The sequence below is a fragment of the Oncorhynchus keta genome, chromosome 17 (assembly GCF_023373465.1).
Source record: "Oncorhynchus keta strain PuntledgeMale-10-30-2019 chromosome 17, Oket_V2, whole genome shotgun sequence".
In the NCBI taxonomy this organism is placed as follows: domain Eukaryota; kingdom Metazoa; phylum Chordata; class Actinopteri; order Salmoniformes; family Salmonidae; genus Oncorhynchus; species Oncorhynchus keta.
The window spans coordinates 14,938,195-14,965,034 of record NC_068437.1 but is presented as its reverse complement, the minus strand read 5'-3'; the positions used below and the strand labels follow the sequence as shown (position 1 = coordinate 14,965,034).

Below are 26,840 nucleotides of genomic sequence, written 5' to 3'. Positions count from 1 at the left end.
GGTTATATTATTGCACAGGGACAGTTATGTATGGACCCCGCCAAGGTCATGGCAGTCAGAGTGGCCTGCGCCCTCCAACCTAAAGCAGCTACAGCGTTTCCTGGGGTTTGCAAATCTTTCCAGACATTTCATCTGCAACTACAGCCGTCTGGCAGCGCCTCTCACCACTCTCACCTCCACCTCCACTCCATTCCACTTGACACCTGAGGCAGAGGCAGCATTCCTGGAACTCAAGCATAGCTTCCTTACTCAGCCCGACCCAGAACTCCAGTTCATTGTGGAGGTGGACGCCTCTGACACCGGGATAGGTGCTGTTCTGTCTCAACGTTCCCCCTCTGATCAAAAGGTCCACCCATGTGCATTCTTTTCCCTTAAGCTCTCACCTGCAGAGAGGAATTTTGACATAGGAAACTGGGAACTTATTTGGGATAGGGGGCAGTATTTTCACTTTTGGATGAATAGCGTGCCCAGAGTGAACTGCCTCCTACTCAGTCCCGGATGCTAATATATGCATATTATTATTAATATTGGATAGAAAACACTCTGAAGTTTCTAAAACTGTTTGAATGATGTCTGTGAGTATAACATAACTCATATGGCAGGCAAAAACCTGAGAAAAAATCCAAACAAGAAGTAGGAAATCTGAGGTTTGTAGTTTTTGAACTCAGCCCCTATCGAATTCACAGTGGTATATGGGTTATTTTGCACTTCCTAAGGCTTCCACTACATGTCAACCGTCTTTAGAATGTTGTTTCAGGCTGCTCCTGTGAAGGGGGCCGGATGAGATCTGTTTGACTAAGGGGTCTTCCAGCAGCCTCGTTCTCAGTCACACGCTTTCACATGAGAGGTGTCTCTCGTTCCATTGCTTTTCTACAGACAATGGAATTTTCCGGTTGGAACATTATTGAACATTTATGATAAAAACATCCTACAGATTGATTCTATACTTAATTTGACAAGTTTCTTCAACCTGTAATATAACTTTCCGTCCGACTGGACCAGAACGCGCTTTTGGATTTGTTTACCAAACAAAAGAAGCTATTTGGACATAAATGGACATAAATGATGGACATAAATGATGGACAGTATCGAACAAAACAAGCAAATATTGTGGAACTGTGATTCCTGGGAGTGTATTCTGATGAAGATCATCAAAGGTAAGTGAATATTTATAATGCTATTTATGACTAATGGTTTGGGCTCTGAACGCCGTTCTCAGATTATGCTTTTTCCATAAAGTGTTTTTGAAATCTGACATAGCGGTTGCATTAAGGAGAAGTGTATCTAAAGTTCCATGCATAACACTTGAATTTTCATCAACATTTATAATGAGTATTTCTGTGAATTCATGTTTGTTCTCTGCAATATCACTGCACGTTTTGGAACTACTGAACATAACACATCAATGTAAAATAAGATTTTTGGATATAAATATGAACTTGATCGAACAAAACATACATGTATTGCGTAACATGAAGTCCTATGAGTGTCATCTGATGAAGATCATCAAAGGTTAGTGATTCATTTTATCTCTATTTGTGCTTTTTGTGACTCCTCTCTTTGACTGGAAAAATGGCTGTGTTTTTCTGTGAGTTGGTGGTGACCTAACATAATCGTTTGGGGAGCTTTCCATGTATAGCATTTTTGAAATCAGACACTGTGACTGAATTAATGAGAATTGTATCTTTAAAATGGTGCCTAATACTTGTATGTTTGAGAAATTTGATTTATGAGATTTCTGTTGATTTATATTTGGCGCCCTGCAATTTCATTGGCTGTTGGCGAGGGGTTCCGCTAGCAGAACAGGGTACACTGTACCACCCTTCATCGCGTGGACTGACCATAAAAACCTGTCCTACATCCAGACCGCCAAACGTCTGAACTCCCGGGAAGCCAGGTGGGCCTTGTTCTTCGGTAGATTCAATTTCCCACTCACTTATCGCCCCGGTTCGAAGAATAGCATACCTTATGCCCTCTCTCGTCAGTTCACCACCGACAACACGGGTACCGAGCCAGAAGCCATTGTGCCATCCACCTGCATCGTTGCCGCCGTCGCCTGAGAGATCGAATCCCGTATCCGCCAGGCTCAGCAGAACCAGCCTGACCCAGGTAATGGTCCTAGTAATGCTCTGTTTGTTCCAGATTGTGTTCTTCAGTGGGGCCATTCTACCCACCTCACCTGTCACCCTGGTATGAACCGGAACCTCGCCTTCCTGCGCCTGCACTTTTGGTGGTCCAAAAGTGGTTGTGCCCAGAACAAAACCTTCACTAAACCCACTTCTGGTCTGCTTCGCCCTCTTCCCATACCCAGTCGACCCTGGTCACACATAGCTCTGGACTTCGTCACTGGCCTTCCCCCATCTAACTATAACTCCGTCATCCTCACCATTATTGACAGGTTTTACAAAATGGCTCACTTCATTCCCCTCTCCAAGTTCCCGTCCTCCAGGGAGACTGCGGACCTGTTAGTATCGCATTTGTTTCGCCTGCATGGCATTCCCACTGACATCGTTTCCGAAAGAGGACCCCAGTTTACCTCTCAGGTATGGAGATCCTTCTGTTCAGCTCTTGGTGCCAATGTCAGTCTTTCTTCTGGATATCATCCCCAGACCAAAAGCCTCGTCAGGTATGTCACCCTTCGAGTGTGCTCTGGGTTATCAACCCACCTTGTTCCCTGCTCCGTTGTCAACGTACCTGGAGGAAGGCCTGGGCTGCACTTCTTGCCTCAGACAGGACCCAGTCCCAAGCCAACCATTGCCGGGCCTCAGCTACAGTCTACACCACAGGTCAAGGTATGGCTGCCGCCACTCCCCCAGTACTCTGTATAAAATAAATAATTCAAATACTGAGCTATATTGACTGCTCCAAAAAATTGAGAAATTGTATTATTTTATGCTAAAACAATTTCTCAGAGAAAGAGAATTTGTTTAACAAGTAAAAAATTATTGACACCCCTGTTTTCCATACCTTTCAATACCTCAACTTGAGAGGATAATGCCACTGGGCCTTTAAAAAAAGTTGTATGAGTTGGAGAACACTTTGGGAGGAATCTTAGACCATTGCTCCATACATAATCCTTCCAGACCCTTGATATTCTTACACAGTACCCAAACCAGTCGTGCGTGCGCCATCGTGCGCCATTGTGCGCAAATTGATTTTGTCCCCCACACCAAACACAATCACGACACGCAGGTTGAAATATCATAACAAACTCTGAACCAGAGTTATATTAATTTGGGGACAGGTCAGAAAATATTAAACATTTATGGCAGTAGCTAGCTTGCAGTTGCTAGCTAATTTGTCCTATTTAGCTAGCTTGATGTTGCCAGATAATTAGTCCTGAGATATAAATGTTGAGTTGTTATTTTACCTCTGACAATTAATCCACACATAAAACAGTTAACCGAATCGTTTCTAGTTTACTCTCCTCCTTCCAGGCTTTTTCTTCTTTGAACTGTATATGGCGATTGGCATCTAACAGTATTAACATGACTACGACCGACCTTAGTTCATCTTTCAGTCACCCACGTAGGTATAACCAATGAGGAGATGGCACGTGGGTATCTGCTTCTATAGACCAATGAGGAGATGGGAGAGGCAGGACTTGCAGTGCGTTCTGCACCACAAATAGAAGCAACTTCTATTTTAGCATCTGGCAGCACAGACACTCGTTGGCGCGTGCGAGCAGTGTGGGTGCAATGATTGAATAACATGCATGCGACGCAAATGGTGTGGTCAACATGATAGTCTGTGCTTATGGACTGCCCTCTTCAATTCAAACCACAGGTTTTTAATGGGTTTCAAGTCCGGAGACTGAGATGGCCATTGCAAAATGTTGATTTTGTGGCCAATTAACCATTTCTTTGTGGATTTTGATATGTGCTTTGGGTTATTGTCTTGCTGGAAGATCCACTTGCGGCCAAGTTTCAGCCATGATGCCCATGACGTCAACAAGGACCCAACGTCCAGTGGAAGCAAAATATCCAAATAACATCAAAGATCCACCACCAAATTTGACAGTAGGTGTGGGGGTATTTCTGCTCATACATTCTCATTTTGACGCCAAACCCACCAATGGTGTACGTGGCCAAAGAGCTCTATTTTTATGTCATCCAATAAATGTAAACACCTGGAGTTTGGTAAATTAAATTGGTACTTGGATTGGAACTGGTGCTTTGGACAGATTGCAAGAAAATAGAGCTCTTTGGCCACGCACGCCAGTGGTAGGTTTGGCGTCGGAATGGGAATGTGTTCTCCAACACATAAAACATTTGAGAAAAATGCTCAGGGCCGTTGAAAGGTATTGAAAACAGGGGTGTCAATCATTTTGACCCCTTCCCTTTTGAGAAAAAATGTATTACTTGTTCAACAAAATCTCTTTCTCTGAGCAATTGTTTTAGCTTAAAATAATGTAATTTCCCAATTTCTCGGAGCAAATGTATTAGTATAACATATTAACCCCCCCTTTTCGGCAGACAATACAGCTCAGTATTTGAAATATTTATTTCAAACAGTAAGTTATGCTCATCATTATAAAAGGTGTCAATAATTTCAGAGCCCACTGTATGTATTTTTTCTTATTTTACAAATAAAATCAATTTAAAAAAGCAACTACCTTGTACCAAGGGTACACAATTCAACTTGTCCGAGTTGGGGGACCTTGGGGCTATTATTTTCTCATTACCCCATTTCACCGTTGAAATGGCCTTTTAGGTGTCCTTGCTTATTCACAGCTACAGTAGCAAGACTCATTGACAGGGTTTTACTTGTGGATTACAGAAGGTGACAGCTCTTATTTCTGTACACTGAAAACTCAGCATTTTCACAGATCGAGAATATGACATGGCTCATATAATGGTATCCCTAGAAGTGTTGAAATAAGGGACCATGTTTCTATGGGTAATTCCATCAATGAGGTGTGTGTGTAGAAAAGCTATTGGTCTCCAATTCTTACCCCCTGAACCTAAAACACCCCCATTTCTTATCGTTTTGTTCCCCAATCAGTGCAGTATATAGGAGCTGCCTCTCCATATCAGGCTCAGCTAGCAGATCATATGATGATGCAGTGCTTCCCTGAGGGCTGCGGGTAGTGGGGCAGCAGGTTTTCTGTAGTGAAACTATCTATTGACCCATACTGTATCCACATGACCTGACATTCCCCCTGGTTGTCCGCCGCTGGTGGTGATTTCACAGATGGGTGAACACAGTCTCCCTGCATAGCTGACTGGACGCCTGGCCACCCGCCCCACTGGTCCGGAGATAAAACACAGCTCAGGCCAACAGTGGAGCACTGTGAAGCAAGGGGGAATCACCACAGCCACGGAGGGAAAAGGGCTGAGAGGGAGAGGGGATGACAGAATGAAAAACGAGGCCCTTCACAGCCAGCTCAGGCATTGCTGATCCGTTCAGTCCCTTCTCCCCTCTCTCTTCTGTCTCTATCTCATGCCTTTCTCTTCCTTTACTGCCCCTCACACAGCCACCGCAATACAAGGCGATTTAAGAAGTATCCTTACTTCATCCTACACTGGCGTAGGATTACAGTGGCTATACACTGAGTGTACAAAATTAATGCTCTTTCCATGACAGACTGATCAGGTGAATCCAGCTGAAAGCTATGGTCGCTTATTGATGTTACTTGTTAAATCCAATTCAATCAGCGTAGATGAAGGGAAGAAGGCAGGTTAAAGAAGGATTTTTAAGGCTTGAGACAATTGAGACATGGATTGTGTATGTGTACCATTCATAGGGTGAATCGGCAAGACAAAAAATGTAAGTGCCTTTGAACGGGGTATAGTAGTAGGTACCAGGCGCACCGGTGTGTGTCAAGAACTGCACTGCTGCTGTGTTTTTCATGCTCAACAGTTTCACGTGTGTACAATGAATGGTCCACCACCAAATTGACATCCAGCTAACTGCACACAACTGTGGGAAGCACTGGCCGTGCTGCTGCTCCAGTTTCAACTGTTCTGCCTGCGGCTATGGAACCCTGACCTGTTCACCAGACGTGCTGCCTGTCCCAGACCTGCTGTTTTCAACACTCTAGAGACAGCAGGAGCGGTAGAGATACTCTCAAGGATCGGCTATGAAAACCAACTGACATTTACTCCTGAGGTGCTGATTTGTTGCACCCTCGACAACTACTGTGATTATTATTATTTGACCATGCTGGTCATTTATGAACATTTGAACATCTTGGGCATGTTCTGTTATAATCTCCACCAGCACAGCCAGAAGAGGACTGGCCACCCCTCATAGCCTGGTTCCTCTCTAGGTTTCTTCCTAGGTTTTGGCCTTTCTAGGGAGTTTTTCCTAGCCACTGTGCTTCCACACCTGCATTGCTTGCTGTTTGGGGTTTTAGGCTGGGTTTCTGTACAGCACTTTGAGATATCAGCTGATGTAAGAAGGGCTATATAAATACATTTGATTTGATTTTGAGTCAACATGGGCCAGCATCCCTGTGGAATGCTTTTGACACCATGCCCTGACGAATTGAGGCTGTTCTGGGGGCCAAGGGGGGTGTAACTCAATATTAGGAAGGTGCTCCTAATGTTCTTTACACTCAGTCTATATATCCTTTTTACAAACGACCAACATCTGATTTACAGTGGATCCAAAAAGAGCTTCGGTAATTTTGTCAAACAATCATTATCCTTTCACTGAGTACCAGGAATCATCTTATAGGATTATATTTGAATATTTTAGTATAGAGTAAACTCACTTTGCACTGTAGTATGAAATGCTTTCCCTGATGCATTCTCCTTGAGCTGAGCATATCAAGTGTGTGAAAAAAAGATTTATTGGTAGTTATCTGCTCTGCTGAGGATTTAAAGCTTACAAAGGTACAGTACTCTCAAAGTAACACTTTCTCTCTCTCCTTCATGGACTTTTTTTTGTTGCCAGAGAGTACATCTAGAGTACAGTAGGTAATCATATTCAGTTCTCAGTAAGCCAACTATGTACCTTCAGTTCTTTTTCACTTCCATAAAGTACATTATACACAATAGTGTATAATGTAGTACAAGTATGTTCTTTTTCATTTATAAATAGTTAATGTAGAATGGCAGATACAGTGCATTCGAAAAGTATTCAGACCCCTTCCCCTTTTCCACATTTTGTTACGTCAAAGCCTTATTCTAAAATGGATTAAACACAACATTTCCCTCATCAATCTACACACAATACCTCATAATCACAAGACGAAAACAGGTTTTTAGAATTTTTGCAAATGTATTGAAAAATATATTTATAAATACCTTCTTTACATAATTATTCAGACCAGACATTGAGCTCAGGTGCATCCTGTTTCCATTGATCATTATTTGTATTTATTATGGATCCCCATTAGCTGCTGGCAAGGCAGCAGCTACTCTTCCTGGGGTCCAGCAAAATGAACCTTTCTGGTGCAGGCGTTCCGCTAGCAACCCACCTCGACAACATCCGGTGAAAATGCAGAGCACCAAATTCAAAATACAGAAATTGTCACGTTCTGACCTTAGTTCCTTTGTTATGTCTTTGTTTTAGTATGGTCAGGGCGTGAGTTGGGTGTGTTGTCTATGTTCCGTTTTCTATGTTGTGTTTTTGCGTTTGGCCTGGTATGGTTCTTAATCAGAGGCAGGTGTCGTTAGTTGTCTCTGATTGAGAATCATACTTAGGTAGCCTCTTCCCACTTGTGTTTCGTGGGTGTTTATTACTCTCTTTGTGTATGTCACCAGACAGGACTGCTTCGGTTCGTATCATTCTCGTTGTTATTTTTGTTTTAGTGTTCTGAGTTGAATAAATATCGTCATGAACACGTACAACGCTGCGCTTTGGTCCGATCCTTGCGACTCCTCCTCAGAAGAAGAGGACGAGCGTTACAGAAATAGTCATCATAAACATTCATAAAAAATACAAGTGTTATACATCGGCTTAAATATTTACTTCTTGTTTATCCAGCCACTTTGTCAGATTTCAAAAAGGCTTTACGGTGAAAGCATACTATGCGATTATCTGAGGACAGCGCTTACAAAAGCATACAAACATTTTACAACCAAGTAAAGGAATGACAAAAGACAGAAATAGAGATAAAATTAATCACTTACCTTTAAAGATCTTCATCTGGTTGCAGTCACAAGAGTTCCAGCTACACAATAAATGTTCATTTTGTTCGATAAAGTCCCTCTTTATATCCCCAAAACTCTATTTTGTTCAGTAAATCAAATCAAAAATCAAATCAAATTTTATTTGTCACATACACATGGTGTTAATGCGAGATGCTTGTGCTTCTAGTTCCGACAATGCAGTGATAACCAACAAGTAATCTAACTAACAATTCCAAAACTACTGTCTTATACACAGTGTAAGGGGATAAAGAATATGTACATAAGGATATATGAATGAGTGATGGTACAGAGCAGCATACAGTAGATGGTATCGAGTACAGTATATACATATGAGATGAGTATGTAGACAAAGTAAACAAAGTGGCATAGTTAAAGTGGCTAGTGATACATGTATTACATAAGGATGCAGTCGATGATGTAGAGTACAGTATATACGTATGCATATGAGATTAATAATGTAGGGTAAGTAACATTATATAAGGTAGCATTGTTTAAAGTGGCTAGTGATATATTTACATAATTTCCCATCAATTCCCATTATTAAAGTGGCTGGAGTTGGGTCAGTGTCAATGACAGTGTGTTGGCAGCAGCCACTCAATGTTAGTGGTGGCTGTTTAACAGTCCGATGGCCTTGAGATAGAAGCTGTTTTTCAGTCTCTCGGTCCCAGCTTTGATGCACCTGTACTGACCTCACCTTCTGGATGATAGCGGGGTGAACAGGCAGTGGTTCGGGTGGTTGATGTCCTTGATGATCTTTATGGCCTTCCTGTAACATCGGGTGGTGTAGGTGTCCTGGAGGGCAGGTAGTTTGCCCCCGGTGATGCGTTGTGCAGACCTCACTACCCTCTGGAGAGCCTTACGGTTGAGGGCGGAGCAGTTGCCGTACCAGGCGGTGATACAGCCCGCCAGGATGCTCTCGATTGTGCATCTGTAGAAGTTTGTGAGTGCTTTTGGTGACAAGCCGATTTTCTTCAGCCTCCTGAGGTTGAAGAGGCGCTGCTGCGCCTTCTTCACGACGCTGTCAGTGTGAGTGGACCAATTCAGTTTGTCTGTGATGTGTATGCCGAGGAACTTAAAACTTGCTACCCTCTCCACTACTGTTCCATCGATGTGGATAGGGGGTGTTCCCTCTGCTGTTTCCTGAAGTCCACAATCATCTCCTTAGTTTTGTTGACGTTGAGTGTGAGGTTATTTTCCTGACACCACACTCCGAGGGCCCTCACCTCCTCCCTGTAGGCCGTCTCGTCGTTGTTGGTAATCAAGCCTACCACTGTTGTGTCGTCCGCAAACTTGATGATTGAGTTGGAGGCGTGCGTGGCCAAGCAGTCGTGGGTGAACAGGGAGTACAGGAGAGGGCTCAGAATGCACCCTTGTGGGGCCCCCGTGTTGAGGATCAGCGGGGAGGAGATGTTGTTGCCTACCCTCACCACCTGAGGGCGGCCCGTCAGGAAGTCCAGTACCCAGTTGTACAGGGCGGGGTCGAGACCCAGGGTCTCGAGCTTGATGACGAGCTTGGAGGGTACTATGGTGTTGAATGCCGAGCTGTAGTCAATGAACAGCATTCTCACATAGGTATTCCTCTTGTCCAGGTGGGTTAGGGCAGTGTGCAGTGTGGTTGAGATTGCATCGTCTGTGGACCTATTTGGGCGGTAAGCAAATTGGAGTGGGTCTAGGGTGTCAGGTAGGGTGGAGGTGATATGGTCCTTGACTAGTCTCTCAAAGCACTGCATGATTACGGAAGTGAGTGCTACGGGGCGGTAGTCGTTTAGCTCAGTTACCTTAGCTTTCTTGGGAACAGGAACAATGGTGGCCCTCTTGAAGCATGTGGGAACAGCAGACTGGTATAGGGATTGATTGAATATGTCCGTAAACACACCGGCCAGCTGGTCTGCGAATGCTCTGAGGGCGCGGCTGGGGATGCCGTCTGGGCCTGCAGCCTTGCGAGGGTTAACACGTTTAAATGTCTTACTCACCTCGGCTGCAGTGAAGGAGAGACTGGCTCAAATCCACTGGCTCAAAGGCGGTCAAAACATGCAGACGAATACATCCTAATAGTACCGGTAAAGTTCGTCGAAACATGTCAAACAATGTTTATAATTAATCCTCAGGTTGTCAATTGTCTAAATAATCGCTAATATTTCAACCAGAAAATAGCGTATTCAATAGAAAGGAAAAACAACGAAGGGCGCGCACTCTTTCATGCAAGCAAACCAGCACTGCATGATTCTACAGTCCACTGATAGAAAGGTCTCATTCTTCTTCATTTTTCAGAAAACAAGCCTGAAACAATGGCTAAAGACTTTTGACATCTAGTGGAAGCCATAGGAACTGCAATCTTGGTCCTAACTCATTAGATACTCTATAGGCATTCAATTGAAAATACCCACATCAGAAAAATCCCACTTCCTGGATGGATTTTCCTCAGGTTTTAGCCTGCTATATCGGTTCTGTTATACTCACAGACATTATTGTAAAAGGTTTGGAAACTTTAGAGTGTTTTCTATCCAAATCATCCAATTATATGCATATCCTAGCCTCTGGGCCTGAGTAACAAGCAGTTTACTTTGGGCATGCTTCTCATCCAGATGTCGAAATACTGTCCCCAAGTCATAAGAATTTTAAGGCAATTTATAAATCTTTTTAAAACATTACAATGCATTCACAGATTTTACAACACACTGTGTGCCCCCAGGCCTCTACTCCACCACATATCGACAGTTCTAAATCCATGTGTATGTGTGTTTATAGTGTGTATGTTATTGTGTGTGTATACGTCTGTGCTTATGTTTGTGTTGCTTCACAGTCCCTGCTATTCCATAAGGTGTATTTTTTTTTATCTGTTTTTAATTCATATTGTACTGCTTGCATCAGTTACAGTGGCTTGTGAAAGTATTCACCCACCTTGGCATTTTCCTTATTTTGTTGCCTTACAACCTGGAATTAAAATAGATTTTGGGGGGTTTGTATCATTTGATTTACACAACATGCCTACCACTTTAAAGATGGATGGTGTTCTCTGGGTGATGGGAGGTGTTGGGTTTGCTACCAGACATAGAGTATCCTTGACAATTTTAGTCTCATCTGACCCCTATGTTTGGGGAGTCTCCCACATGCCTTTTGGCGAACACCAAAAGTGTTTGCTTATTTTTTTCTTTAAGCAATGTTTATTTCTGGACACTTTTCCATAAAGCCCAGCACTGTGGAGTGTACAGCTCGAAGTGGTCCTATGGACAGATACTTCAATCTCCGCTGTGGAGCTTTGCAGCTCCTTCAGGGTTATCTTTGGTCTCTTTATTGCCTCTCTGATTAATGACATTCTTGCCTGGTCCGTGAGTTTTGGTCTTATCTTAATCTTATTTAGGGGCTTCATAGCAAAGGGGATGAATACATATGCACGCACCACTTTTCCGTATTTATTTTTTTATAATTTTTTGGAACAAGTTCTTTTTTTTTCATTTCACTTCACCAATTTGGACTATTTTGTGTATGTCCATTATATGAAATCCAAATAAAAATATATTTAAATTACAGGTTGTAATGCAACAAAATAGGAAAAATGCCAAGGGGGATGAATACTTTTGCAAGGCACTGTACTTCATGTGGAATAGTAGTCTGTTCCCATAGTCTGTTCTGGACTTGGGGACTGTAAAGAGACCTCTTGTGGCATGTATTGTGGGGTATGCATGGGTGTCCAATGTGTGTGCCAGTAGTTCAAACAGACAACATGTCTCACACCTCTCATAAATACAAGTAGTGATGAAGTCAATCTCACCTCCACTTTCTGCCAGTAGAGATTGACATGCATAATTATTAATATTAGTGTTCTGTGTACATCCAAGGGCCAGCCATGCTGCCCTGTTCTGAGCCAATTGCAATTTTCCTAAATCCTTTTTTGCGGTGCCTGACCACACGACTGAACAGTAGTCAAGGTGCGACAAAACTAGGGCTTGTAGGACCTGCCTTGTTGATAGTGTTGTTAAGAAGGCAGGGTAGCGCTTTATTATGGACAGATTTCTCCCCATCTTATCTACTGTTGTATCAATATGCTTTGACCATGACAGTTTACAATCCAGGGTTACTACAAGCAGTTTAGTCATTTCAACTTGCTAAATTTCCACATGATTTATTACAAGATTTAATTTAGGTTTAGAGTTTAGTGAATGATTTGTCCCAAATACAATGATTTTAGTTTTAGAAATATTTAGGGTTAACTTATTCCTTGCCACCCACTCTTTGTCAAGTGGTGCAGTCATTTCAGTTACTGTGGTAGCTGACGTGTATAGTGTTGAGTCAGTGTCAGTGTCAGTGGCATGTTGAGTCAGTGTCAGTGGCATGTCGTTCGTAAAGATTGAAAAAAGCAAGGGGCCTAAACAGCTACCCTGGGGAATTCCTGATTCTACCTGGATTATGTTTGAGATGTTTCCATTAACGTACACCCTCTGTTTTCTCTTAGACAAGTAATGCTTATCCACATTATAGCAGGGGGTGTAAAACCATAACACATACATTTTTCCAGCAGCAGACTATGATCAATAGTGTCAAAAGCTGCACTGAAGTCTAACAAGACAGCCCCCACAATCATTTTTATCATCAATCAATCATCTCTCAGCCAATCATCAGTAATTTGTGTAAATGCTGTGCTTTTGAGTGTCCTTCCCTATAAACGTGCTGAACATCTGTTGTCAATTTGTTTACTGTGAAATAGCATTGTATCTGGTCAAACGCTTTCTTTTCAGAAGAGATGCCTGCACTTAGAGAGATGAATGGGCTGGTTAACATCAAACGCTGAGAGAGAGAGAGAGAGAGAGAGAGAGAGAGAGAGAGAGAGAGAGAGAGAGAGAGAGAGAGAGGGAGAGAGAGAGAGAGAGAGAGAGAGATCAAATGAAAATCGATTACATCAGTATATCACTGTGATTATCGAGTACATTTACTCCATATGTAATGGCACCAAATGGCTTATGGATATTATGAACGAGTCCACTATTTAATTTGATTGGCATGAATAACCTAAAACTGAGCATTTGTCTGGAGGCAGGTGTTTTCAGTGCTGCCAGCCTGCCAGGAAGATTGAGTCTCCTCCTGCAGTAGACAGAATATGGAAAGTCTATGGTCAACTCTCTTTTGGGAATTTAGGAAAGGTTGCTCTGACACATCAGCAGATGATTGTTTTAAAGAGCATGCGTTTATGAGACTTAGAACCTATAGCTGTCATTGCCTGGTCCTATCATGTGGTCAGGAAATCTTTAGGACCCTAGGACCATAAGTAAGGTTTTGTTTACTTACAAATATGACAAAGTGCTTACTGTATAATTACTTTTTCGATCATGTTGTTTCCCCACAGGGTGTTTGACTACCAGCGTGTCCCAGCCTCCATGATGCCAGCCCCAGTGGAGCCCAGCCCTATGAAACACTCCCATGGCCCCTCTTCCTCCTCCGGACTGCACCGCTCCAGAGACAGAATACAGGGCAAGAGGAGTGCCCAGCGCACCGGCTCTTCCAGCAACAGGGCAAAGTGTAAAGGACCACACACACTGTAACAAACACACTCACAACAGACTCTTTCCAATGTTAGCCCACGCACACCTGCACTCACACACACTCACCACACACAGACACACTCATTAAAAAAACTCATTACAGGGTGAATGTCATCTGTGTATGTGCACTTAGCGTTTTATCTCGAATGTGTGTGTGTGTGTATATCGGCTTCTTTGCACTGACTATGTGTGTTTGTATGTGCGTGCCTATGAATCCACTTGGGAGTGTGTGTATATTGAATGCCTGAGTGTTCCTCCTAGTGTAATGCCATGTCTGCATGGGGGGAAGCAGCCCTGGGAGCCCCAGGGCACAGTCAGAAGCACCAGATGGTCTCTTCATTAAAAGCCTTTTGACTGCAGGGCCCCTCTCCTTCCACTACCCAGCCTATCAACATGCTGCAATTATACCAAGTTAATAGTGCATAACAAATAAGAATTGTTTATACTAGTTTATTACAAGCCTTAATAGTTTTTACTGCCAGCCCATCATAGGGGAATTAGATTGTCTTTGTAGCTGCAGAGGTCAAACAGCTTTTAATAGTAAAGAGTTTCAGGGTTGTTTTCTCAGAGCTGGGGTTGTAATATGAATTTCCCATTAAAGACCATAGGCTAGTGGAGAGGAGATGTTAAGGCCCTGGGAGTGAGGGTGCTTCCACTACACTAAGTGATGGTGGCATGCATGGGAAAGACAAAGTGAGTATGTGTATGTGAGTACAGGCTTCAACACTATGAACTATTACAGGCCTCTCTAGGCCAAATCCTATTTTAAGACCTGCACTCACAACTTGGACTTTCATGCAAATCATACATCAATGTTAATGGGAGATTTATGTCATTTTCTCTCAAAAGAGGATTATTTCTCAAATCTAAATTTCTCTCTTTCCTTTCTCCCTCCATTTCTCTCTCCCTCTCTCTCCCTCTACAGTGAAGCTGGCAGAGCTGTTGGCCATAAAGAGTGAGTTGACTCTGATCAAGGTGCAAATTGATGGACTGCTGGACAGTGTGGAAAAGATGGACAGACGGAGAAAAGATCACTCAGGTAGAAGGGTTGGAGCCTGGACTGGAGATTTATTTCATATTATAAACTTGATGTTTCGAGCCCTGAATAATGATTGGCTGACAGCCGTGGTTTATCAGACCGTATACCATGGTATGACAAAACATTTATTTTTACTGCTCTAATTACATTGGTAACCTGTTTATAATAGCAATAAGGCACATCAGGGGTTTGTGATATATGGCCAATATAGCACGGCTAAGGGCTGTATCCAGGCACTCCTGGTTGCGTCGTGAATAAGAACAGCCCTATTGGCCATATACCACACCCCATCGTTCCTTATTGCTTAACTTACAGAATTTCCCCTGCAACATTACATTGTTTTGTAATCCTCTTCAGAGTCTATGATAAGGAGAGATAACACGTGGAGGGGAAAATGACTATTCATTGATTAAAGTAAAGAACTACTTAACATGGCCAAAATTATGTGGACGTTGAACATCTCATTCCAAAAACATGGGCATTATTATGGAGTTGGTCCCCCTCTGCTGGTATTACAGCCTCCACTCTTCTGTGAGGGCTTTCCAATAGATGTTGGAACTGCTGGGACTTGCTTCCATTCAGCCACAAGGGCATTAGTGCGGACGTTGGGCGATTAGGCCTGGCTCGCAGTCGGCATTCCAATTCATCGAAAAAAGGTGTTCAGTGGGGTGTAGGTCAGGGCTATGGGCAGTCGAGTCAAGTTCTTCCAGACAAACCATTTCTGTATTGACCTCGTTTTGTCACGCTAAACTGTTGCATCAAAGCACAGACTTGACTAGAATGTCATTGTATACTGTAGCATTACAATTTCCCTTCACTGGAACTAAGGTGCCTAGCCCTAACCATGAAAAACAGCCCCAGACCATTATTCCTCCTCCACCAAGCTTTACAGTTGGAACTATGCATTCGGGCAGGTAGCCCAGATTCGTTCATCGGACTGCCAGATGAGGAAGCGTGATTCATCACTCCAGACAATGCGTTTCCACTGCTCCAGAGTCCAATGGCGGCAAGCTTTACACCCCTCGAGCGGACAATTGGCAATGCACATGGTGATTTTAGGCTTATGTGCGGCTGCTCGGCCATGGAACCCCATTTCATGAAGCCCCCGACAAACAGTTATTGTGCTGATGTTGCTTCCAGAGGCAGTTTGGAACTCAGTAGTGAGTGTTGCAACCGAGGACAGACAATTTTTAAACAATATGTGCTTCAGCACTTAGTGGTCCCATTCTGTGAGCATGTGTGGCCTACCACTTTGGGGCTGTTGTTGCTCCTAGATGTTTCCACTTCACAATAACAGCACTTCCAGTTGCCCGGGGCAGCTCTAGCTGACTTGTTTGTAAAGGTGGTATCCTTTGATGGGGCCATGTTGAAAGTCACTAAGCGCTTCCGTACATTTCATTCTACTGCCACTGTTTGTCTATGGACATTGCATGGCTGTGTGTAAGATTTTATACACCTGTCAGCAACCGATGTGACTGAAATAAGCAAATCCACTAATTTGAAGGGGTGTCCACATATTTTTGTCCATGTAGTGTATTGTCATCCGATTATTGTGGGCCCATTATGACTACTATCTATTATCATTTGGGGCATCTTGCATCAGTGAGCACTGCATCAACAGAAAATGTAAAAAATGTGCACTGCCCTCGAAGGTAACTGTCGGCAGGCTTTGTTGTGCACAGGACTGGGACGTTGGCTACCGTTGACAAAGAAAGCAGTTCAAAAACACAGTTAAAGCAATATTCTATGGACTATATTCCACAGAGAGGTACACTGAAAACTATCATGCTCAACAATTGTGAAAACAACTGTGTGCGTGTGTCTGGTCCAGATTCACCACTGACCGGGGAGGGCAGTGTGTCGGACTCAGTGAGCAGTCTGGACGACTCCCCTGTCAGCCTTCACCACAGACAGAGAGAGAGCCCAGAGCCAGGAGAAGCCAGCGATGATTACCACCAGCACCACCACAGGGTAAACACAAAACTCTTCCTCCTCCTACTGGTGATTGCTCACTCCTGCACCTCAGCAATGTTATATTACTGTTTGGTTCGTGAGTGAACGTTTTACATTATCATAGATTTTCATTATTTGTTCTGAAAGTGCATATCTTCTACATGTTGGCTGTCACAGTTGCAATAGTTCTGGAAAAGTGTGTGTGTGTGTGTGTGTGTGTGTGTGTGTGTGTGTGTGTGTGTGTGTGTGTGTGTGTGTGTGTGTGTGTGTGTGTGTGTGTGTGTGTGTGTGTGTGTGTGTGTGTGTGTGTGTGTGTGCGTCATAGAACAAAGAGAGTGAGATAAGGGGAGATGATAATTGATTAACTATTGTTCTCAGATTTTGGGACTCGTACATACATTACATTCTTTGCGCCCATCTCTTCAAAAGAAAAGTAATTATCTACAATTACAGCCAAGTGTCTCCCTACCTGGCTGACACAATAAGTGTTCTGCCTCCGTACCACTGTTCATTATCTATACCAGGCTGTGTGGGCTGAGCGGTAGGTGTGTTCACCAGGCAGGGGAGCCATTGTTTCTCTGACAGTTGAGGGGGAAAGGGGGAGGAAGATGGAAGGAATGAATAGAGACAAGTGTTTACCAGTCAACCACAATACAGTATCCCAAATCTGTCCTAATGGCAAGGAGTAATAACACTTCCTAGGATTGCCAGGGAGTGTCACTCATCCCTCCTAAACTTGGTTAAACAGATGCACAGATGGAGAGTTACAGTCACAGTGAAATCTGGTAACTGTCAGATAAATGTTTTTGTGATCTGTGAATGTGATGGTTTCTGTGATGGTGAGCAAATGTATCATAGTGTGTTTCATGTCAGCATATAAAGTCTCACTCGCTCTTGTGATTTCTCAGATACATAACCATCATTCTGATCTGGAAGATAACATGTGAGGAGATCAGGTATACATGGCTAATAAAGGTGATCTGTCAGGATTATAGCACTCAACATGATTGTTTGCATGTGGAGTCTGTTACATTTCAGTGTGTAATTACATGTTAATAAGAGTGTAAGTAAGTATTGGTTCATTCTCAACTATCATTATCACTTTTACTCTCTCCAGACTCAATGAACCCAATGACAGCAGCACAGCGACATGGAGAGGGATTCAAGTGAAGAGGAGTGATCATCTCTGATCACAGTCAACATGGACAGAACCTTCAAATACACTGTACCTTACAAAGTTGGATCTTCAGTGAATCTTTTCTTTTGATGAGTAAGAAATATTTCCCTGGTTACCCTCAGTTCCTTTCCCACAGTAAGCTTCTGTCCACCTTTGTGTCTCCAGCTCCCCTTTGTAACAGGTTCCTACAGACTTATGGACTCAACAAAATATGGCAGCTTTAAAAAAAAATGTGTAGTCTCTTGAAGAATGGGTCTGACAACTGATATGCATCACACAGACAGACACACCCACATTTATACAACTACAGTTGAAGTTGGAAGTTTACATATACTTAGGTTGGAGTCATTAAACTTGTTTTTCAACCACTTCACAAATTTCTTGTTAACAAACTATAGTTTTGGAAAGTCAGTTAGGACATCTACTTTGTGCATGACACAAGTAATTGTTTCCAACAATTGTTTACAAACAGATTATTTCACTTATTTCACTGTATCACAATTCCAGTGGATCAGAAGTTTACGTACACTAAATTGACTGTGCCTTTAAACAGCTGGGAATATTCTAGAAAATTGACATTATTTGAGTCAATTGGAGGTGTACCTGTGGATGTATTTCAAGACCTACCTTCAAACTCAGTGCCTCTTTGCTTGACATCACTGGAAAATCAAAAGAAATCAGCCAAGACCTCAGAAAACAAATTGTAGACCTCCAAGTCTGGTTGATCCTTGGGAGCAATTTCTAAACGCCTGAAGGTACCACGTTCATCTGTACAAACAATAGTACGCAAGTATAAACACCATGGGACCACGCAGCCGTCATACCGCTCAGGAAGGAGACGCATTCTGTCTCCAAGAGATGAATGTACTTTGGTGTGAAAAGTGCAAATCAATCCCAGAACAACAGCAAAGAACCTTGTGAAGATGCTGGAGGAAACAGGTACAAAAGTATCTATATCCACAGTAAACCAAGTCCAATATCGACATAACCTGAAAGGCTGCTCCGCAAGGAAGAAGCCACTGCTCCAAACCCACCATTAAAAAAAGCCAGACTACGGTTTGCAAATGCACATGGGGACAAAGATCGTACTTTTGGAGAAATGTCCTCTGATCTGATGAAGCAAAAGTCGAACTGTTTGGTCATAATGACCATCGTTATGTTTGGAGGAAAAAGGGGGAGGCTTGCAAGCCGAAGAACACCATCCTAACCGTGAAGCACGGGGATGGAAGCATCATGTTGTGGGGGTGCTTTGCTGCAGGACGGGTTGGTGCACTTCACAAAATAGATGGCTTCATGAGGAAGGGAATTTATGTGGATATATTGAAGCAACATCTCAAGACATCAGTCAGGAAATCAAATCTTGGTCGCAAATGGGTCTTCCAAATGGACAATGACCACAAGCATACTTCCAAAGTTGTGGCAAAATGGCTTAAGGACAACAAAGTCAAGGTATTGGAGTGGCCATCACAAAGCCCTGACCTCAATCCCATAGAACATTTGTGGGCAGAACTGAAAAGGCGTGTGCGCGAAAGGAGGCCTACAAACCTGACTCAGTTACACCAGCTCTGTCAGGAGGAGTTGGACAAAATTCACCCAACTTATTGTGGGAAGCTTGTGGAAGGCTACCCAAACGTTTGACCCAAGTGAAACTATTTAAAGGAAATGCTACCAAATACGAATTGAGTGTATGTAAACGTCTGACCCACTGGGAATGTGATGAAAGAAATAAAAGCTGAAATAAATAATTCACTCTACTATTATTCTGACATTTCACATTCATTAAAAAAGTGGTGATCCTAACTGACCTAAAACAGGGATTTTTTACAAGGATTAAATGTCAGGAATGGTGAAAAACTGAGTTTAAATGTATTTGGCTAAGGTGTATGTAAACTTCCGACTTCAACTGTACATTCGTAATGTTGTACTGCCACTTGATGTATTCAGATCACCACAGATTAGGAATATGTAATTAATCAATTGATATAAATAGCCATTTGAGATTGACCAGGCATCGGACAACAATATTAGGCATCTAAACTCCCTGTGTGTTCTCCTCTACTTTGCATATTTGTCTCTACCAACTTCCCATAGCTTCCACATTAGTACTGTCAGTAGCTAGGTTTCCATCCAAATGGAGTCAGATATTTATGCAAATATTCTCAAATCGGCATAAAGAAAATATGCACATTTTACCACTAGTGGTGTGTTTTCATTCCACCAAACTGACTTGTTGTGGATAAAAAAAAATAGTGAGTGATGACATAGTGCACATACAAATAACTTGTGCGGTTAAATTCCCATGTACCGGAAAAAAACCCACGCTAAATAGGTTTCCTTCGCATTTTCAACTCTACTGATGGTTGGGTGATGAAATACAGTATGTTGCGTCATCGCGAATGTGCCCACTCTGGTATTGGCACACGTGCGCTCTAGCCAACAGCTATACTGTTACATACATGATGAGATTATTATGGAAAGAGTGAGATTATTTATATTTGTCAAATGGCAGCCAAACATAGATCATCATATCACTAGGATAAGACTCTCCAATATGTATTGGAAAGGACTATCATGTGTTGTCATTATCAGTAGCTAGGTTTCCATCCAATTGGCAACAGATTTTCATGCGAATATTCTAAAATCCGCATAAAAACAATGTGCGCATTTTCCCAACACGTGTTTCCATCAAATTTACTTGTTGCGGATAAACGACTGTGCGTGATGACATAGAGCAAATAAAAATAACATTTGCGGTTAAATCCCCTTGTACCGAATAAAAAAATACACGTCAAATGCATTTCTTTCGCATTTTCAACTGTATTGATGTAACATGATGAGATTATTATGGATTAAAGAGCGATATTGTTTATCAAACGGCAGTCAAGCGTCGATGATCATGTCACCAGAATAATAACCTCGATATTTATTGGAGCATTAAACTCATCACCTTGCACTTTCACAACCCTGTTCAATTCACCATCATTTATTTAATATGTAGCTAATAAACTGCATGCTTTCCCGACGAGTTGTAGTGGGAGGACCACACCACAAACCATCGTGTGTCTCCAAGTTAACTTCAATATGAGGGTTATTATATCAATACTTGCGCCTAAAAGCGTTTCCACCGACATTTCCCGCAAAATGAATTTTACCGAAACAAAAAGATCCTGTATTTTGTTTTGTAGACATTTGGAAAGTTTACCAACACTTGTTCTGTTTCCATTGTGCCTGTCATACAATTTCTTTTCAGACGTACTTTACTTGCATACAAAGGTTGGATGGAAACCTTATTGACTTGAGGAGGAATTTGTTGATTGCGTTATTCTGGTGACAATATCGGCATCAAACTATTTTCTTTACCCCAGGAGGTGCTTCAATGCCACAACTAAAAACTATTATTCATTGTAAATAGTCATAACAATTGCCATTGAAAAATACTACAGGGTTGTTCCACGAAATTAGTGCCTTTTGCTTCCCTTTGATATTTGAAGTAGAAATTGTGCACAAATATTGCATTTTAAAAGCCTCTTAAATGAAATGCCATTGAATATAGACCACATTGGATTTCAATACATTTGATTTTTAATATGAATAAAAAACTTGCTAAAGTGCCAAAAGTCAGCACTTTGACATCTCTCTCTGTGCATCCTCTGTGACCTCAAGGAAAATGTTAACCCTCTTCTTCACCCCAACATTTCTCCAGGATTTCATCATCATTGTAAAGCCCTAGTTATTTTGTTGCTTTGACCAAGTCATTTCTGAAGATTATTTATTTATTTAATATTATTAGTGATACATTTTAAGGTAAAGAAAAACCCTGTCCCTCATTTTAAGGTCAACCCTGTTATGTAAACTGAACACTATTTTAGTATGCTGAAACTATTCCTTTAAAAAAATTGTTTTTTCAAAAGAGACATTAAACTTTGAACAGTCAAATCAGGTGAGCTCGTTCTACTATTTTTTTTGTCATTTTCTGGTGTTTTGTGGTGGAGAACTGAGTGGGTAAAGCATAAGATGTTGCCCATAGACAGGCTAGAAATTATTTTAACAATTTCGATGTTTTTAGTGAAGCTTGCATTCAATTGCCTCTCCTTGTTGCACACACCAAGCTTCTATTCCCCTTGTCACAAGGGGATTCATGTCTGCTTTAAGTTGTCAACCTTGTTACTTTATTTGGCACTTAATAGGCATGCAATTACTGTAGTCATTTCTTTTTTACCTCTAGAGATGGGAACATTTTGTTTTATGTTAAGTTGAACATGTGCTCTTTGTGACAGAAGGTAAAAATGTAGTGAAATAAAATGTTTTTATCCCCAGCGTGTTTAACTATTCAAAAGGCACCTAATTGGTGGAACGACCTTACTGTATAATGTTGTACTGTATTTTAAACCATGGCTATTTGAAAACAACTGTTAAAATAAGTATATTTCACTTTCTTTATGACCAGCAAGAAAATAAATCCAGACTATTTACTCTGGAAAAAATTAAGTTGAAGATGTGATGGTTTTTCATAGATTCCCAGTATATTATTATATTAAGCATTTGCGTTTACTTTGCATTATTATATATGTTTCATGAAGTCTCGTGGTTTTTTGTGTTTATAAAATACTGAATATAAACTATACATTGGTGACAGTAGTAAAGGTATGACTATTTTCGAATAACTGAGTATGCATATTTATTTAACATACATTTGAGTAGCCTGAGCATAGAAATGTGGTGGCTTATTGTTTGGCAGTGTTCTCTGTACTCAGTTCAATAATTTACCTGACTTGTAAACAATTAGTAATTATTATATTATTTTCTTTATTTTTATCTGTGGACTATTCTAATTTGATTGTCTATTTTATATTGTCTTGTTATGGGCAATTAAGTCGGCCAGGCGACCACAATAAACACTGTATCAACCATGTGGCTAAACTTTGTCAATGTTGACAAGATACGCATAGACCAAGGGCTCTATTCCATCCCGTATAGGACATTTAAAGAAATGTCCTATTGAGCGGTCGGCTCTGCAGCGTTAACTGTGAATGCAGTCTCTATTAACGAGAGAACATTGCTTTTATTACATTTCCATCGCAATGTAACTATGCATTTCCACGATACAGATTGAATAGAGCCCCTAGTTTATTTTCGAAATAGGTCTGGTCATCCTTTGGCACCGGACATTTGTTTGCGCACAGTCTTGTAAAGTAGTCTACTTAAGTAAAAATACGTTAAAGTAGACTCCTACTTAAGTCGTTTTTTTGCGGTATCTGTGCTTTACTTTACTATGTATATTGTTGAGAACCTTTACTCCACTACATTCCTAAAGAAAATAATGTACTTTTTACACCATACATTTTTCTTAACACTCAAAGGTACTCATTACATTTTTAATGCTTAGCAGCACAGGAAATGGTCCAATTCACGCACCTTATCAAGAGACCGTCCCTGGTCATCCCTATTGCCTCCGATCTGGCGGACTCACTAAACACAAATGCTTAATTTGTAAATTGTGTTGTAGTGTGCCCCTGGCTATCTGTAAATAAAAAATAAATAAAAAAATCGTGCCATCTGGTTTGCTTAATATAAGGAATTTCAAATGCTTTATACTTGTACTTTTGATACTTAATAAGTAGACTATATTTTAGCAATTGCATTTTGATACTTACGTATATTTAAAACCAAATACTTTTAGACTTTTACTGAAGTAGTATTTTACTGAGTGAATTTCAGGTTTACTTGAGTCATTTTCTATTAAGGTATCTTTACTTTTACTCAAGTAAGACAATTGTGTACTTTTCCCACCACTGTTTGCTCATAGTCAATCCAAAGTGAGTTGCCCTTGCAAAGAACGAAAGTGAACTATTTTGTCATGTTTGAAACAACTGCACGATCGGGTAAGTGATGAGAACCAAATAAACTTTAGATTCATATACTGGCATAAAACAACAAGTTATCGACATCAAATCAAATCTAAATGTATGTGTCACATGCGCCGAATACAACAGTGAAATGCTTACTTACAAGCCCTTAACCAACAACGCAATTTTAAGAAAAATAAATGTTAAGTAAAAAATAATTAAAAATAATTAAAGAGCAGCAGTAGAATAACAGTATCGAGGCAATATACAGGGGGTACCCGTACAGGGTCAATGTGCGATGGCACAGGTTTGTCGAGGTAATTGCTCGCAAAACACCAGTCTCAATGTCAACAGTGAAGAGGTGACTCAGGGATGCTGGCCTTCTAGGCCAGAAGTGCAAAGAAAAAGCCTGGCCAATAAACTGGCCAATAAAAATAAAAGATTAATATTGGCAAAAGAACACAACACTGGACAGAGGAACTCTGCCTAGAAGGTCAGCATCCATCTCCTCTTCACTGTTAATGTTGAGACTGGTGTTTTGCGGGTACTATTTAATGAACCTGCAAGTTGAGGACTTGTGAGGCATCTGTTTCTCAAACTAGACTCTAATGTAGGTGTCCTCTTGCTCAGTTGTGCACCGGGGCCTCCCATTCCTCTTTCTATTCAGGTTAGAGCAAGTTTGCGCTGTTCTGTGAAGGGATTAGTACACAGCGTTGTATGAGATCTTCAGTTTCTTGGCAATTTCTCGCATTGAATAGCTATCATTTCTCAGAACAAGAATAGACTGACGAGTTTCAGAAGAAAGTGCTTTGTTTCTGGCCATTTTGAGCCTGTAATCGAACCCACAAATGCTGATGCTCCAGATACTCAACTAGTCTAAAGAAGGGCAGTTTTATTGCTTCTTTAATCAGGACACCAGTTTTCAGCTGTGCTAACATAATTGCAAAATGGTTTTCTAATGATCAATTAGTCTTTTAAAATGATAAACTTGGATTAGCTAACACAACATGCCATTGGAACACAGGAGTGATGGTTGCTGATAATGGGCCTCTGTACGCCTATGTAGATATTTCATAAAACATCTGCCGTTTCCAGCTACAATAGTCATTTACAACATTAACAACGTCTGCACTGGATTTCTGATCAATTCAATGTTATTTTAATGGACAGAAAATGTGCTTTTCTTTCAAAAACAAGGACATTTCTAAGTGACCCCAAACTTTTGCACGGTAGTGTATATAAAGTGTAATATTGATTGTCGAATGAGTGTATATGTGTGTGTGTATGTCTGTGTGGTTGTGTGCATGAGTGATTGCATGTGTGCTAAGGTGCAGAAAATCTTAGCAGGTGGTCAGTCCAGCTCAAGTGTTCGGCAGTCTGATGGCTTGTAGATAGAAACAGTCTCTTAGCCTGTTGGTATCAGACCTCATGCCCCAATACCATCTGCCTGATGGTAAGTGAGAGAACAGCTCGTGGCTGGGGTGTGTGGGGTCTTGATGATGCTGCGTTCCTTCCTCAGGCACTGTTTTGAGTAGATGCCCTGGATGGTTGGGAGCACGGTCCCAGTGGTGTACTGGGACGTCTTCACCACTCACTGAAGGGCCTTGCAGTTGTGGATGTAGCAATTCTCGTACCAGGCCATGATGCAACCAGTCTGGACGCTCTCGATGGTGCAGCAGTGATATTTGGAGAGGACTCGGTGTGGCATGCCAAATTTCTTCAGCCAATGTAGGAAGTAGAGAAGCTGTTGAGCCCTCTTGACAACAGTGGTAGTAATGTTGTTCCATGACAAGCCCTTGGTGATGTGGATGCCGTGGAACTTAACATTTGACATGTTTTTTTGTGTATTTGAATCATTTAGCAGACACTCTTATCCAGAGCAACTTACAGTAGTGAGCTCATACATTTTCATATTTGTTCGTACTCGTCCCCTGTCGGAATCGAACCCACAACCCTGGCGTTGCAGGTGCCACGCTCTACCAAGTGAGCCTAATGGGACCAACTCTACTGCAGTTACGTTGTTGTGGATCGGGGCATTTTCCCTCCTCTGCTTCCTGAAGTCAACAACCAACTCCTTTGTTTTGCTGACGCTGAGGGACAGGTTGTTGTCATAACACCACAATGCCAGTTCACTTACCTCTTCCCTATAGGCTGACTCGTTGTTGATGGTTATCAGGCCTACAACCGTAGTGTTGTCAGTAAACTTCATTATGGAGTTGGTGTCATGTAAATCCACACAGTTGTTGGTGAACAGGGAGTACAGCATAGGACTGAAGACACACCCCTGTGGGGCCCCTGCGTTAGGAGTCAATGTGGAGGAGGTGTTGTTGCCAAACTGCACATCCTGTGGTCTGCCTGTCAGTAAGTCCAGGATCCAGTTGCAGAGAGTGGTGTCCAGGCCCAGGGTTCTGTGGAGGGAACAATAGTGTTGAATGCTGAACTGTAGTCAACAGTATTCTTACATAGGTATTGTCGTAATTCTTCTTGGATCACTAAGATTAGGATCTGTTTTAATCTATTTCATAATTATTTTTATGTTTATTGATCAGATATGCATTTTAGCACAATTTCCTCAACTACCAGCGGGAAAAAAGTTTAAAACAAATCAATTTCTAATATGTTTTAGCATTGCCCACCTAATGAAAAGGCCTGAGATAAACATAACACTGAAAACCAATATATTTCGAAAACATTTTGTTGATTTATTTAGTCATTTATCTCATTGCCGCAACACATAACCTTTTCTGGATCTTGTTTTTTTCCATAATTACATATTATTTTTATGTACACAAATTTAATAAAGAACAAATGGCATACTATCAGATTGTGCCAAAATGACTGACATTGAAATTGTATTTTTCCTAATATTTCCTAAAAATGGTGTTTGAAAAAGTCATGATGATGATAAATTGAAGTCATATGGTGGCAAAATCAAAATGATATCACAAACATTTAAGTTACTGACAACTGCTGCTACCTGTGTGTTTAGTACTTGCTGGATATTTCTATTTTTGTATGTTCATCATAAATGTGTAAATTGTATAATCTACCTGTCAAATTGCTTGTCCATGATGAAATGTGCGTGTGTGTTTATCAGCCAACCACAGAACAAGATCGAGTTCTGCAGAAGGACCCAAAGTCGTCGTATTCGCGCATGGATGATTTGATTTTTATTAAAGCTGTATA

General features: G+C 41.5%; 1 protein-coding gene across 2 annotated transcripts in view; it reads left to right on the top strand.

The window, feature by feature from the left end:
* LOC118396116 (RNA-binding Raly-like protein) overlaps window positions 1-22,718 on the top strand; it is a 60,967-nt gene extending 38,249 nt beyond the window's left edge. The window contains exons 4-8 of one of the 2 annotated variants that reach the window (XM_052465525.1): window positions 13,444-13,616; window positions 14,565-14,678; window positions 16,510-16,649; window positions 17,540-17,587; window positions 17,749-22,718. In XM_052465525.1, coding sequence (XP_052321485.1) covers window positions 13,444-13,616; window positions 14,565-14,678; window positions 16,510-16,649; window positions 17,540-17,578 — 466 coding nt within the window. In that variant the 3' untranslated portion in view covers window positions 17,579-17,587; window positions 17,749-22,718. Of the gene's footprint in view, window positions 1-13,443; window positions 13,617-14,564; window positions 14,679-16,509; window positions 16,650-17,539; window positions 17,607-17,748 lie in introns of both variants that reach the window. The other variant, XM_052465524.1, reaches the window with a different exon arrangement.
* The last annotated feature ends 4,122 nt before the right edge of the window (window positions 22,719-26,840 follow it).